The sequence below is a fragment of the Martes martes genome, assembly GCF_963455335.1.
Source record: "Martes martes genome assembly, chromosome: 10".
Lineage (NCBI taxonomy): Eukaryota > Metazoa > Chordata > Mammalia > Carnivora > Mustelidae > Martes > Martes martes.
In genome coordinates, this window is record NC_137898.1 from 50,155,486 (window position 1) to 50,172,200 (window position 16,715).

The 16,715-nt window shown below is 39.2% G+C and overlaps 1 protein-coding gene across 1 annotated transcript in view; it reads left to right on the forward strand.

The window, feature by feature from the left end:
• The window catches only part of IRAG1 (inositol 1,4,5-triphosphate receptor associated 1), a gene marked incomplete at its 5' end in the record, with an annotated part of 123,606 nt that overhangs the window by 96,526 nt on the left and 10,365 nt on the right, over positions 1 to 16,715 (forward strand). The window contains 3 exon segments of the mRNA XM_080816891.1: positions 4,912 to 4,961; positions 5,498 to 5,605; positions 7,811 to 7,875. Coding sequence (XP_080673017.1) covers positions 4,912 to 4,961; positions 5,498 to 5,605; positions 7,811 to 7,875 — 223 coding nt within the window.

Consider the following 16,715-nt stretch of genomic DNA (forward strand, 5'->3'; position numbering starts at 1 on the left):
GATACTAAATATAGAAGTAAAGGGCACATGGTCACTGAGATCCAAAGGAACTCCCAGCTGTTGCAGAGGGCAGAAAAGTATAACCAGCCCAGTGACAAAAGTAAGCAGATTTTTATGGGGAGCATACCACAGAGTCCCACATTCAGTCTGGGGACATGAGAAAGTGCTTATAATATGTAGGGAGATGGTAGCTGAGTCTTAAATGGTGACTAAATGTTTTTCAGACATTTGTTCCCATACCACTCTTTCTCAGCCTGGTCTGGTGTAGAGGGGCCAGCATCCACCTAACAGGTGTGTCCATTGGATATCCTGTGACCATTCCCAAATAATTTTAGTTTTTAAGCCTTTACATGACTTCTAGCAACCTTTCTTTGTCTATGCCTGAGACTCTGAAGACTACAGTGAAATAAAAATACCTCTGATTTAAAGAAAGGTTATACATTACATTTAAAAATATACATTTAAAAATATCCATTTTTTTCCTGAATATGAAACACTGATTGTTTACACTTTGAATTATTTCCTTAAGATGGATTTCTAGATGTGTAGATACTGGTTTGGGGGAAAGAAATTTTTATAAGGCTCTTAAAGCAAACTATTTTCGAATAACTCATTGATATTTCCATTTAATGGGTAACAGTAGTGCTCAGTTCATTGTGCCATTGAGATTCTTGTCCTTTCCTTTAAAAATATTTTTGACTTTGATGCGCCAAGATTCTATCTCATCATTTTAGTTTGTATTTTTTTTTACCTTTTCAATTGTTTACTGGACATTTGTAGTTCCACTTTTATAAATTCTCTAGTTATATCTTTTGCCCACTTGTAAAATTGGCATTTTATTCATTTGTATGAATGCTACAATATATAGAAAATGTTTTCTGGTTCTGCTATTTTGGCTGACTGGAAAACTTGAAACTCCTTGACCACAAGTACTTAGACATTTCTGCTGGATAAAATAAAGCAAACTTTAGTCTAAAAGAATAGCTGAATCTACAGGAAAAGAAATTGAAATACTCAGATACAAGAAAAGAAAAGAGAACTGAAACCTGCAGCTTCCTTGGGGACACGAGTCAGCTTCAGTTATCTGGGTGCTAAGCTTCTGCACTTGCATGCAATCTGAGATATCTCGGACACCTATGACAGAGAGTTGATTTGAGACTCCCACAGAAAGCTAAGATTTTCCAAGCACTGCATCTTTAGACAGAACTTAAACAAGAAAAAAACAGTTGCCAAACAGCAGAAACACAAATCAAGGAAGTCCGTTTCATCCTGTCGTAGGAAAAATACTTTCTGCTTTCTCGTAGGAAAAATGTATGCCATGACAGAAGTTGTGGTGCAATATGCAGAGACTCTGTAAAGAACATCACAATGATGTCTGTAGGAACACTGTCAGAAACAAACATAAAGCCACTCTGGAGAGGCACACCCTTCACCCGGGGCACACAAGATTCCCTAACTGAAGCCTCACGAAAGGTGATTTTACAGTATAGAATTATAAAATACACAAGAAAACAATCCACTTTGAACAAGAATCATCAGACACACTAAACAATAGGGTTATATCCTAAGGACTGCAGAAAATAAAACAATCTGGTAATTTTTTAAAGGTATGTTTAAAAATTATTAAAGGTATCAAACAATGACTGAAAACATGAGAATAAAATACAGTTATCAAAAAAGAATAAAATAGAACTAGAAATGAGGAACAGAATCATGGAAATTAAAAACTCAGTAGTTTAGGTGTGGTAGGTACTATAATGGTGGTAATTACTCTAGTGGAGATTTCCAAATTTCTCCTTTCAGGCACACTTCTCTGTTCCCTTGAAGTTAGGTGATGCCATGTGATTTGGCAAATAAAATGTGAGCAGGACAACATGGGTCACCTTTGAGTTGAGGCCTTTAAAAAACTAGTGTGCAGCGGCACCTGGGTGGTTCAGTTGGTTAAGACTCTGCCTTCAGCTCAGGTCATGATCCCGGGGTCCTGGGATCAACCCCATCATTGGGCTCCCTGCTCAGCAGTGAGTCTGCTTCTCCCTCTCCCTCTGCTGCCCCCCTGCTGTGCCCTCTCTCTTTCTCTCTCTCTCAAATGAATAAAATCTTAGAAAGGAAAGAAGGACGGAAGGAAGGAAGGAATGAACTAGTGTGCGAATTACCCCATGTTTCTTCCTCTTCAGATGACAATCATCTCTGCTCCAGAATGGACATGTAACATAAGGAAGAACTAAATATTGTTATAGGTGACTAAAACTTTGGGGTTGTTTTTTATGGGGTTGTTTATTAATAAGCATAACCTAGCTTACTGGTATAACATTTAAATCAGATTGGGCACAGTTGAGGGGAAAATTTAGTTAACTGAAGATAGATTTTCAGAAGTTGCCTAAAATGCAGTTCAGAGGGATAAACTGATTAAAAATATGAAAGAAAATATTGTATTATAAGATATGGGATACAGAGTATAAAATGAGAAAGTTCCAAATGCATCTATTAGCAGATCTACAAGAGGAGGGAGAGAGAAAATACTCAAAGATTTTCCAAAATCTGAGAATTTCCCAAAACTAAAGACAGACATGAATCCTTGGATTCAGAAAGAACAGTGAATTCCAAGAAGAAATAAAAACACATCGAAGCAAAGTGAAAACTTTAAAAGTAATCAGAGAGAGAGGAGGGAGGATTTACAAAAGACTGATAATTCTCAATAGCAATAGTAGTACCAAAAGACAATGAAGTGGGGTGGGGGAATGGGGTAACTGGATGATGGACATTAAGGTGGACACATGATGTAATAAGTACCAGGTATAATAATAAGACTGATGAACCACTGAACTCTACTTCTGAAACTAACAATACACTACATGTTAATTAACTGAATTAAAAAAAGAATGAAGTTAAAGTCTTCAAGCAGCTGTGAAAAAAATAACTGTCAACCTAGAGAAAATATAACCAGCTAAACTATGACACAAGCTTGAAGGCTAGGTAAAAATATTTTGAGAACAACTGAGAAAATTTACCTCTCAAAAATCCTTGCCAAAAGAACAAGTAAGGATGGACTTAGGGGAAAAAAAATTAAGATTAAAAAAAAAAGTAGGATGCAAGAAGGAATAATCAGACATTTGTAAGTGTGGGTAAATCTAAACAAGCATTTACTATATAAAACAACAGTCATAATAACATGGGATTACCAAAACAAAGTGAGACAAAAATATTGAAAAGCAATATAATTTGAGATTCAAGGGAGTTATTGTTTTAAGGTTTCATTAAGAAAAGAATAGAAATCTTGATTAATTTAAAATTTAAAGTCACGTAACATAGTACAAATTTAAGTTGGGCACATTAAAGATTAGAACTAAATAATAACAATGAAATACTACTCAGCTATCAGAAAGGACAAATACCCACCATTTGTACTGACATGGATGGAGCTGGAGGGGATTATGTTAAGTGAAATAAGTTAAGCAGAGAAAGACAATTATCATATGGTTTCGCTCATATGTGGAACATAAGCAATAGCATGGAGAACCATAGGGGAAGAGAGGGAAATCCAAAGGGGGAGAAATCAGAGAGGGAGATGAACCATGAGAGACTATGGACACTGAGAAACAATCTGGGGGTTTCAGAGGGGATGCGGATGGGGGAAAGGGGTAACAGGGTGATGGGTATTAAGGAGGGCACATGCTGTGATGAGCACTGGGTGTTATACTTGAATCACTGAACACTGCATCAAAAACTAATTATGCACTATACAGTGGCTAGCTGAACATAATAAAAAAATAAATAAAATTAAATAAAATTTTAAAAGTAAAAGATTGGCGATTACGGCTTTAAGCAAAGCAAATAAAAAATGTGTAGTTTAGTGTAAAAAATTGAAGATTAGAACTAAAATGTGCAACTTCTAAAGCAATGTGCAGAGTGGGAAAGGAAAAAAATCAATGAAGTGAGATAAATAAAAAGGGAAAAATTAGCTATGTGTTTCTTTCTTTCTTTTTAAAGATTTTATTTATTTATTTGATAGAAGACACAGCAAGAGAGGGAACACAAGCAGGGTGAGTGTGAGAGGGAGAAGCAGGCCTCCCGTTGGGCAGAGAGCCCGATGTGAGGCTCTATCTGGTATCATGACCTGAGCTGAAGGCAGACGCTTAACGACTGAGCCACCCAGGTGCCCCTAGCTATGGGTTTCTTAAGAGACACATCTAACATACATGGATAAGAAGGATAAACAGATATATAAGCCAAATGATATTCGTCAAACTGAAACTGAAACTGAGCTTTTAAAAACCTTTCTTTGTACATACTGGTGTTTTCTGGTGGCAATATTATCCAGGTGTGGTGCAAAATTTCTTTATTAATATATAATGTATTCTTTGTTGCAAAACATTTTATATAAATTATATCACTTAATGTATGCATAAAGGAGATTAAAATCCCAGGGTGCTGGTTTCCTTTGTTCCAAATTGTTTTATAGATGACTTATTGAAACCACTCTGTCAACAAGTTTCCATTCTCTACTGATATTGCACCTTCCCTGCTCATAATTTCCCTGACTGTACATCTCTTAAATGAGCAAGAAATAACCCAATAAGCCTTGGTATTGCTACAAGTAGTTTTTTGCACACTCTCCAGGGTATTACCAGAGACTGTGCAGTGGTGTCAGGTGGATATGAGGTCCCAGATGGGCTTCTTATAGTGCCCAGAGGAGTTAAAATAAAAGTTCTGTACAGAAAGCCCACTTTGCAGATAATTGTCTCAGGGGATAGTGGGAAACTTGGTGTTCCCAACACCTAGGCTCTTGGACTAATACTTGAGGGCCGGTTCTGACGAATCGCTATCTCAGCTTAGTGTTGGGATATCCGTTTTCTGTTGGAGACTACTCTGAAAACTTACCTGAGTTCTCTTCTCTGTTCCTTCTTGCTGCAGAAGACGGGGTCCCTCGAACAGCGCGATCCATGTCCCTCACACTGGGAAAGGTATGTATGTTCAAGGAATACCAGGGCTCCCCGGGGATTCCAACAGAAGTTTCCATAATCACCAGAAAGTCATTCATCCTTGAATCCACAGGTGTCAAGAGAACCTCTAGACAGATTCTGAAATTTAGCTTACTACACTTGCTAGTTTGTCCTTCAGCCTTCCCTTATTCATGGTTTCCCTGATCATACCATCCCCAAAATGAACATGGAATGATGCATAAATCTTGGTGTATTCCTATCCTTTTCATATACTTCCCAGGGTGTTACCCAGAGACTGGGGGTCATTTCTGTTCCATTTCTTTCAGATATAAGCTAAAATAAGAACATTTTGAGAAATCACTCACCACTAACAGAAACCTTGGGTCAACTCTGGCCAATTTTTCCACACGAACCCTCAACACCATCACTAACCCAAAACCAAAATATCCAGTGAATGTAATTATAGCATCAGAAACTAGTAGGCATTTCCAGGCCTTTCTGAAATGTGGCTGATGCTCCCTCCCTGACAGTGGGCCTGGTCACTTCTCTTCCCACAGAACATGCCCCGCCGGAGGGTCAGTGTTGCAGTGGTTCCCAAGTTTAATGCCCTGAACATTGCCAGCCAAACTCCCAGCTCATCGCCCATCCCCTCCTTACCAGCCATGGTGAGTATGATGATGCCTACCTCCCAGCCCTTTTCAACCTATCCCTCAGGCTCACTACTATGGGGTGACCCAGGTGGGAGCAGGGTCAACAAGAAGATGAAATTCCCAGCACAGATTTTGGAATATGGGCTCAAAAAAGCTCAATATAGACCCGGCCCCATGTCTTCCATTGCCCTGAGAAGACTCAGTATCCTTGAGAAAGGTGCTGGCATCTCAAAGACTGTTCTTTGAAAATGTTATCTCCTTCTATGCTTAAACCAAAATCCTCCAAGATGGGTTTAGTGGGTTTTTTTCCCACTCTGCAATGGATTTAAATATCTGAAGGTTGCATTGTATAGTAAGTGGTAGGACTGAGCTTTTAACCTTAGGGTTTCTGATTCCAAGGCCTGAGTTCTTAAACCCACTGTTAACCTGCATCAATTCATTGCAGCATTTAGAAATGAAACTACTAGACTGCCCATTAATAAGATCTTGGTTAACTATAGACAGCCCTAAAAAGGGCTTTCTGTGCAGTTGTTAAAAATAACATGAAAAATGTCCACAATTTATTATTAATGAAAAGGAATTTAAAACAGTGTATGCAGTAGAATTGTTTTGTAGGGTTTTTTTTTAAGAGTATTTTTTCTATGTGTAGACATAGCAAATTCTGGAAGAATATATGTAAAACTATTAATAGTTATCTCTGGGCAATGGTAAAGCCACAGGTGATTTTTATTTTCTTCCTGATGCCTTTTTATATTACTATAATAAGAATCTGTTGCCAATAATCAGAAAAAAAGTCATTTCAATTATTTTAAACATACACAGTTCCTATGTAGCAGAATATTTTCTACATCCCAGGCTTTTGTAGATCTGGTTAATATTATTTAAAACTTTTCTAATTCTTTCTTCAGTTACTTCTCTATTCTGTGTCCATGAGCAGCACTACTCTATAAGCCAATCTGATTGTGTAAACAATAGGTAAAGTAGATTCAAGCTCTATTGTTCCAGTAGGTAGCAATAGCTTCTTTCACCTCTTTTTCAATCATCTATGAAACTATCCTAAATTCCCAAATCACTCACTAAAACAAATCAACTTAAAAAAAAATTTTTTTAAAGGAACTTAGGAAGGGCTAGCTAGTATGTTTGATAGACCTATTTCTAATACTATGCTACGTATAAGAATATTATTTTCAAATATGCAGTTGCCCTTGAACAATGCAAGAGTTGGGGGCAATTGAACCCCCAGGCAGTTGAAAATCTGCATATAACTTTTGACTCTCCCAAAACTTCTGATGATCGGAAAACGTACCAATAACATGTCAATTAATACATATTTTGCATGTTATATGTATTATATACTGTATTCTTATGATAAAGCAAGCTAGAGAAAAGAAAATGTTAAGAAAATCATAAGGAAGAGAAAATACATTTATAATATTGTACTATATTTAAAATCCGTATATAAGTAGACCTACATAGTTCAAACCCGTGTTGCTCAAGGGTCAACTGTATATTCATTTAGACTAAAAGTTGGCAACCAGGGATATACATTAAAATCACACAAGGTACTTCTAAAACATTGCTCAGTCTTCACCCCAAGATTCTGAATTGGATCAGTACTTTAAGTCCCCCTCACAGTGATTCTAAGGTACAAACAGAATTGAGATCCATTTCTTAAATCAAATCTGTTGTAAAAAAAAAAAAATGTACCTCATTGTTTATTTTTTATATTTATATATATGTTTATAAATATAATATTACATATTATATTTATATAATTTATTATAAAGACATTTCTTATGGCTTGGGGTTTTAGTAATGACAGGCTTTTCCTGAGGATTATGCTTGGAGCTACAGCTCGAAGGCAGTGATGGGCTTTTGTTTGCTAGGAGGCCTGCTGGTATTTAGTTCAAGTCAGTAAACCTGGGACTGAGGAAAAACTGAGGCTCTGCTCGAGAATAGGGCATCAAAATATAAATTCTTCACTCAGGGAAACTTAAGAGGGGAAGGAAAAGGTGCAGGTTGTATGGGCCTCAGGGGGCACTAAGGAACGGAGGACAGGGAAGGCCCCACGCCTGGGTTCAGAAGCAGATCAGAAACCATGGTTGTGGGGGAAGAGCTGAGATAGCAGCAGCCCCGTCCCCGTATCATCAGAGACGTAGCAGCTCTGGCTTCTTCCTTCCTAGCTAATCTTCAATTGTCTGTCTCCTGTTTTTCATCTAGTCAGAATCCCCCAATGGGAAAGGCAACCTACCAGTCACCTCAGCACTGCCTGCACTTTTGGAAAAGTAAGTTGGTTTATCTTCCTCTTAACTTTGGGGATCTCTGAGAAAATTTTCCCTAAGTCACTTTTCCTCCCATCCTCACTCCCAAAATGTGATGGAAAGCAAATTAAGTTCTAAGGGAAGGAAATAAGTGGGACTCTGAGACCCACAAAGATTTCAGAGTCAGTTTGCTGTCTGGACCAGGAAGATGCTGTGGCTGAGTCCAAGTGTACCTCAATCTCAGAAGAGCCCAGAGGAGACAGACACCTTCTCTGTTGGTTAGGATTCGTTGGGCTACAGATACAAGAAAGCCCCAACTCGAAGGGGCTTAAATAGTAAGTCCAGAGGTAGGGCTTTCCCAGATACAGTATATCAAGGCCCCAGCTCTACGATTTCCTTGCTTGCTTCTGCTCACTTTGTATGTTGACTTTATCAGCAGCTTGTGGCAAATGACTACTATTTTCAAGTATTCTATCCAGACATGAAGTATTTAGAAGAGGACTATCTCTTCCCATGCTTCTTTTTTATAAACAAACCCAGAAACTTTTTTTTTTTAGACTTCCTTATCTTGTTAGTAAATTTGGAACATAGTTCTTTTCTAAATCAAACACAGACTTTGGAAATGGGATTGTCATCATGGGCTTAAACTGTGCGCTGGAGCTGGGGACAGACGGTCAGCTTCCCATGAAGCAAAGTGATACACTGAAGAAGAGTAAATTCCTGAGCAAAATTACAATCCTGTAAGGAAACGGGCAGGAGATTGAGTACTGAGTGGCAATGAATAGCGTCTGCCATGCCTAATTTTTCTAGGCATCTGTGCAATTTGTAGGTCTTTTCATCCTCAGCCAGAGCAAGGCAGGCTGTTTTTATACTCAGAAGAGTTTATAATTTGCTTTTCAAATTCTTTCATTTGCTTGCTGGAAAACATCTGGATCACAGCTGTCACCTCTCAGAACTTTCACCTTGTGTCTTTTCTCACTTGGTAGAACATACACCTTTATTCTTCCTTCTTCTTTGCCTTAAGACAGCTTTAGCCCTCCATTTTTCATTGTTGTTAGAATAGTTTTACTTGACCTGACCAGGAAACTCTATGTGGGTCCCTTTTCAGTAGAGACAATCTCCCAAGCTCTCCACCCCGCCCCCCGACTCAGCCTGTTTTACTCACCTCTCAGTATATCCAACCACCCACCTATCGCTCACTGACTCACCCACTTTAGTCTTGAAGTTTGTCCAGAACTCCTTACTTTGACATCTCACTCTGTGTCAGCTTAAAGGTCCTTCATCTTGTATAGGGCATTTTTGTTTCTATCTTTGTTTCCTTATTTTTTTTCAAGCATTGCAAAGAAATTGTAAAGGGTACAAACTAAAAACCATGTGGAAGTGACCAAGATTGCAAAGACATATCAAGTCCTTAGAGCCATAATGTCTACTCCATGATCTCTGAATCTCTCCAGTGATGGTTACTTGATGCCCTGAGTGAAAAGCATGCTAAAATTCTCCCTTCTAATTCTGCCTTTGGATGCACAAACCCCTTCTTCAAAAGGCCCCCAATGAGGCCCCATCCTCTATTCTTGGCCTACAGAACCAATCAAAGACAAAGATATATGTCCTCACTCTTTGAAAAAGACTAATCATGATGGAGCCAGGCCTGGACTCTAAACTATTGCTCATGCCAGCTGAGAGCTTCCCTCTGAGGTGGTGTAGATTATCAAGAACCTGAGTTATCCTTGGTAGGAGAGAGTGAGATACAAAATTCAGCAATCATTGGCCCCAAATCAGAAGTGACAACGAATGAGGATCAATAATGGCATCACCATTCCAAGAGTTTAGAACCAGGAGAGACAGGGACAGAGTGAGGATTGAGACAAGTCAAGGAATAAACTCAAAGAAGGTATCTGTAGCTCACCTTTTTCTACCCAGAGGGACCACCATGATATATTACCCATGCTGTGGCTGACTTGCCTATTGGGAATGCACCCAGCCTATTAAAATGGCTGCAAAACGGGGAGGACATATTCAAAAGAGGAGGATTCTAACACTAACAGTAACTTCCCCCTCCTGGATTTATGAAAGGCGCTAAGTGACTTTCATCTGAATTCATGAAACTGGAAATATTCATAGACTGCCAAGAGGCTAATAATGTGAATTAAATTAAATCTGTGAATTAAATCTGTGAATTAAATTAATATCTTGTTTTAATACAAGCACAATAAATTCTAGCTACCTTCTCCATACTGTTAAGGAGAAAAAAATGCATTATAAGTTAATATACATTGCTTTCTAGATTGTTATATTTAGCTTGATTTAAAGTGACTTCACATTTCCCTAAGCATATGATGACTAGGCAGGAAGGGAACTGGCTACGCATGTGAAAGATGATCAGAAGATCAAATTACCTGTGGCTAGTTCTCAAGAAAATACCTGAGAACCGATTGCCCAATGTGATTTGAGAGAATTCTAAGTGTTGCTGTTGTAGGTCACTTCATCGTAAATTGTTCTTCACTCAAGGAATATTTAGGTCTAGGTCTAGGGATATTTAGAATTATAGGAAAATATGCAGAGTAATATTTGAAGTTAATCTTTAAGATTAAAACAGAATAAAGCTCATGATGAGTTCCATAAGTAGGAAAAGCTATTTGTAGACTTATTCTCTCATTCCTTCAACAATTAATCACCAAGGTCTAGGTATCTAGAATACACTCAGAAGTTCACAGTGTAATGGAAAAGGCAGATGGGAAACAGTCCCTTATGATACAATGTGATGGATGATAGCATAAGGAAGTATAAGGTTGCTAAAGCAACAGGAGAGAAGAAAATGAGTACCTTAACCCAGACTGGGTGTAGGTGGGGGAGGGGAGCCTCAGAAAATGTTTCCTCTAGGAATTTGCTTTTAAAGTGAAACCTGAGCGACACCTGGGTTGCTCAGTCAGTTAAGCATCTGATTTTGGCTTAGGTCATGATCCCAGGGTTCTGGGATGGAGTCCTGCATTGGGCTCCTTGCTCAGCGAGGAGCCTGCTTCTCCCTCTGCCTGTTGCTCCCCCTGCTTGTGCTCTCTTTCTCTCTCTCTCTGACAAATAAATAAATAAAATATTTAAAAATAAATAAATAAAAATAAAATGAAACCTGAAAGTTATATAGTTTAACCAGGTGAACTGGAGGTTAACAACATTCCAGGCTCTGAAGCAAGAAAGTATGGAGTCGTCAAGAAATAATAATAAGATGATAGTGATACTTACTGTTATTATTTACAGCATGCTTGCTTCATACCAAGTCCTGTTCTAATTGCTTTACATTAACGATCTCATTTAATCCTTACAACATACCCATGAGGTAGGTATTAATATCAATATTAACTACTAATATTAACTATTAACATCCCTATTTTATAGATGTGGAAACTGCAACTCAGAGAAATGACTTGCCTGAGGTTACACAGTAGTGGGTAACAGAACTCATGCTCTTGTTTTTGTTTTTTTTTTTAATTTTTATATTTTTTTATAAACATATAATGTATTTTTATCCCCAGGGGTACAGGTCTGTGAATCGCCAGGTTTACACACTTCACAGCACTCACCATAGCACATACCCTCCCCAATGTCCATAATCCCACCCCCCTTTCCCTCCCTCCCCCCCCCACAACCCTCAGTTTGTTTTGTGAGATTAAGAGTCACTTATGGTTTGTCTCCCTCCCGATCCCATCTTGTTTCATTTATTCTTTTCCTACCCTCCAAACCCCCCACGTTGCACCTCCACTTCCTCATATCAGGGAGATCATATGATAGTTGTCTTTCTCCGATTGACTTATTTCACTAAGCATGATACCCTCTAGTTCCATCCACGTCTTCGCAAATAGCAAGATCTCATTTCTTTTGATGGCTGCATAGTATTCCATTGCGTATATATACCACATCTTCTTTATCCATTCATCTGTTGATGGACATCTAGGTTCTTTCCATAGTTTGCCTATTGTAGACATTGCTGCTATAAACATTTGGGTGCACGTGCCCCTTCGGATCACTACATTTGTACCTTTAGGGTAAATACACAGTAGTGCAATCGCTGGGTCATAGGGTAGTTCTATTTTCAACTTTTTGAGGAACCTCCATGCTGTTTTCCAGAATGGTTACACCAGCTTGCATTCCCACCAACAGTGTAGGAGGGTTCCCTTCTTTCCGCATCCTCGCCAGCATCTGTCATTTCCTGTCTTGTTAATTTTAGCCATTCTGACTGGTGTGAGGTGGTATCTCATTGTGGTTTTGATTTGTATTTCCCTGATGCCGAGAACTCATGCTCTTAACCTCTTAATAGACACTCCAACTAGAATAAAGGAAAGAAGTGCAGTATGACTGGAGACAAGAGGATGCATTTAAGCGCTATTTTTATAAGAAGTCTTATGAACTATTTTGAATGACTGGTGACCTTCATGGCTGGCCATGGAAGCAGAGTGTGGGATGGGAGCAGAGTGTGTACACAGAGCAGTGCACTGAGGAATTAGCAAAGCCATGGATGTGAATGATGCACAGTATTGGTTTCATATAGGGGGCAATTTAATGATATATTACTGAGCAATTTCACTATAATCTCTAAAATAACCATTTTCCTACATTTTTGAAGCAGCCAGGCTTTGATGTTAAAGGCTTTGTATGACATCAAATATTTATAGCAAATAACTCCCCTTTGCTGATATTCTAGAATGAATTAGCCCTCCATCAACTAGTAGTGTATCCCAGGCATCTGAGACTGAGTAACATGAGTAAGGAAGGTCTTCTAGCCCAGTTCCCTTGGACTGGACTTCTCTGAGGGGTTCAAGGCAATGGGAGTGGCTAAGAGACATCAATGAACCCAAAAAGGTAAGATCTGTCCACTAGAAAGAATTGCAGTCACTTTCAAATATTGTTTACCACATGGGAAAAAAATAGATTCTAACATAACTCCCAATTAAACAATACATTTTGACTGAAGGACCCCTCACATTAGTTAGAACTAAGCACAATGACAAACAATTTTGACCTGGTGGACATGAGAAAACAATGAACTTCATTTTAATGAATCATCCCAGAAAGAAAGCATGCAAGATTTCAGGCTGGGAATAGATGCCAAGATCCATCTGTGTTTGGCCCAGAAGTTTCTAGGGTGGGCACAGACTGTGCTCAGCTCCATGTTTATAGACATGAATAGAGATTCCTACAGCTCAACCCAAACACTGGGTCCTCAGGAAATAGCCATTTACAGAAAGGACCTGCCCACTTCACAAAATTAATAGGCAGACTGGATAAGCCATAGTGAAGTCAGTGTAACTCAGCAAACACTTAAAGCACTTACTGTATGCTAAGCATCATCATAACTCAAGCAGCCTCTCTCTATGATTGCAGTCATGGAAGGACGGATAGGTATATAAAATATAAAAATGCCCTCTCTCTGAGTTATGCTGAAATGAGGAGTGCAATGAGGACATAATGGGAAGGAGTGATCAACTTTAACCAGAAGATGTGGGAATGGGGAGAACACCGGCAAATATTCCACAGAGGAGAAGGTATTTGAGCTGAGTCTTAAAGATACACAGGAAGTTTCCAGGTAGTTAGAGATGATATATAAGGAACTATTAACTCAGTCTAGGGATCAGGAGATAACAGCAAATATTTTACAGATTGTGTTTCCCCTACTTCCCCACCCTACTTCTAGTATTAAACCAAAGGCTGTCCCAGCCCACCTTACATTCTAAACAAGTACCCTTTAAAAGAAGGCAGCATCATAAGCCATGGCCCAGCCTAACGGCAAGAATGGCTTCACTCAGCAGATACCCTGGAGCCCCACACCACTCAGAGCCCCAGAAAAAGACTTCTATTGAAAGGGAGGGCTCAAGGAAATGTGAAAAATGCTTCTTGACATGAATTTAGAAGACCAAGGTGAGAATCCCAGCCAGGCCCACTACGTATCAATAATGTGAACTTAGGCAAGTCACCTAATCAATCTGAGCTTGGGTTTCTCATCTCACAGATGGGATAACACCCTGCCTGGGTGGCAATTAGTGAAGTCAAGAGCATGGGCAAGTGTCAGACCACACAGGGTCAAATCCAAACTCTATCACACATAGATTGTGTAATCTTGGGCTGGTTATTTAACCTCTCTGGGTCTTGGTTTCCTCACCTGTTAACTTGACCACAATAGTATTGCCTATCTCATGGGTCATTCATGAGTGTTAAGTGAAATCTTACCACAGAGTCTGATACATAAGATAAATATTAGCTCTTCTTATCATTGGGAGGATCAAGTGAGGCAATGTATGTAAAAGCACCTTAAGAACTGAAGCCCCATAGGTGAGTGAGTTGGACAAGGTGATCAACACAACCTGGGACAGTTGGACCCTGGACAGAAGATCCTTATGTTAAAGGGCCACTGAAATAGCTCTACAAGGGAAATGTTTTAGTCTCTAGAGAGCGGTGACCTGCAGATAGTGAAAGTTTGGGTTCTTCTGATTCTGAAGTGTCAGAATAATATAAATCAAGTTCTCCTTTAAAGATATAAATAATCACCTGGTAATTTATTAGCTTGGATTTCTTTTTTATGGATCAGGTTTGGAAGAACCTCAGATTGCTCCCCAACATAACTAATAGTGATAAACATCATTTGTTGAGTACTATATTCCAAAACATTTATTTATATTTTGCATTAATTCCTACACTACCATCATCAGGTACATACTATTACCCTCATTTTACAGTTGAGGAATCTAAAGTTCTGGAAGGGTTAAGGATTTGCATGTACTGCAGCTGGAATTTGAACCCTAGTTTGCCTCAGGCAGGTTCTTTTCCTCTATATTCCCCCGTCGTCCTCCATACTATTTGTCACTAACCTCTTAGGTTATCAGCTATAGATAAAAGAAACTAAAAGCCTGATACCAATATTTCATTTCTAACATATAAATATATTTCATAAAAGAATTGCTTCCCTATCCTTGGCTGTAGCTATGTTTTTCTGCTCTGTTCCAATCATTTGGACAAATAGGAAACTGCACATTAGGCAAAGGTCACATGGAAGGGAGTGGATAATATAATTTGCAAAAGGAGAAATGTTATGAATAGCTGATATTTTTAGAGTGTTATCTTTCTTGTTCACAATGGGTTTTGGTTTCCAGCCTGATGAAATGTAAATTTTACAAGGTCTGAGGAAAACTAAGGGATGAGAAGCTGATGCCAAGAAAGAGAAAGTATAAGGCTCACTGAAAGAGCCTATCTGAGAGGTTGTAGAGGGTAGCAGCTGCAGTCTTTCAGAGTCCTGGGTAAAAAGCTTCTCTCACTGTTCTGCCTTGTTCAAGGGCTTCTCCATGGCATGACTCCCAGTGGGATTTCAGACACCTTAGGTGGGCCACAGGATTTACAGGGAAGGCATGGCCATCAGGATCCTTCCTTTAAACTCATGCTTGCATACTTCAAATGGACTCCCAGAAATGCCTAGCTATCCTACTATGATTTTCTAGCATTTTTGTTTCCCCCCTTCTCACATGACTCATGCACACCTTCTCCTCTCTTCTCAATCCTTCCTAGGTTTATATACCTCTCACTCTCAGCGTATGATCTTGTCTTCCATTTTAAAGAGAAAATTTACACTATTAGATAGGAGCCCTCCTCTTCCTTCACCAGATCCCCTACCCACCGTCTTCATCTCCATCCCCCCTTTGTTCTCTCTGAGAAGTTTCTCCACCTTTCTAAGGTCTATCCCTACTTCCCTTTTCAAACGATTTATTTCTTCGGTCACCCCTTTCTCTCATCCCCTATACTGGATCATTTCTATCCACATTCAAATGTGCTTTCATCCCTCCACTTCAGCTATGTATCCCAGAACACACTTTTCTACTTCCCTTTCCAGTCAGTTTACTGTGTCTAGATCTTCTTTTTCTTGCCTCTCATTCTCTACTAAGTCCATTCTAATCTGTCTTTGGCTCCCACCATTTCACCAAAGCTCCTCTTGACCTCTGTATTATCAAATCTAATAATCTATAGATCTCTGTACTCATCTGACTTGGACTCTCAGAAGTGAAACTGTGACACAATTAACTCCTCCTTGACATGCTCTCCTCTCCTGGGTTCCAGGAGTCCATATTCTCCTGGTTTTCCTCCTAACTTTCTGGCTTCTACTCCTCTGTAGGTTTCTTTTCCACCTGAACTAAGGGCAGAGATGTCCAGGGCTTGGTCCTGGGTCTTCTTTTCCTATTTCCTCATACTGTCTCCCTAGACAATCTTATCCATCCCCTGGCTTTAAATGTCATATATATTCTGATGATGCCAAATGTTATCTCTAGCCTCTAGAGCTCTTCTCCAACTCACTTTGGTGTATCCAACTACCTACTTGACATCTCCATCTGGATATTTCACTGGCATTGAAAATTTATCTTGTCCAAAAGTTAACTCCTTCTTCATTGCCTCTTTCAGTTCCTCAAGTATATCTGCATCTTTTGTGTCTCAGGGTCTTCACACATCTGCATCCCCCCCCTAGGATGATCTTCCCTCTGCTACAGATACAGCTGACTTTTCATCTTTCAGGTCTTTGCTGCAGTTAAACCACCTCAGAGAGGTCTTTTCTAACCACTCAATTGAAGTAGATTCTCCCCTTGTTACTTTCTGCACTGCACAGAGTTTATCTCTTTCAATAAAGTTATCACAATTTGTAATTAACTACATATTATTTTCTTTCCTCTTTTGGGGCATTCTCTCCTGCTAAGCTCCATGCTGGCAAAGACTGTTTCTTTCATCATCTAATGTATTCCCATACATTACAAGGTGCCTGTGACTTAGTCAGTACTCAGTGGATACTTAAATGAATGAAGCAAAAGATGGGCTACTGGAATGGAATGAGTCCGACTGAA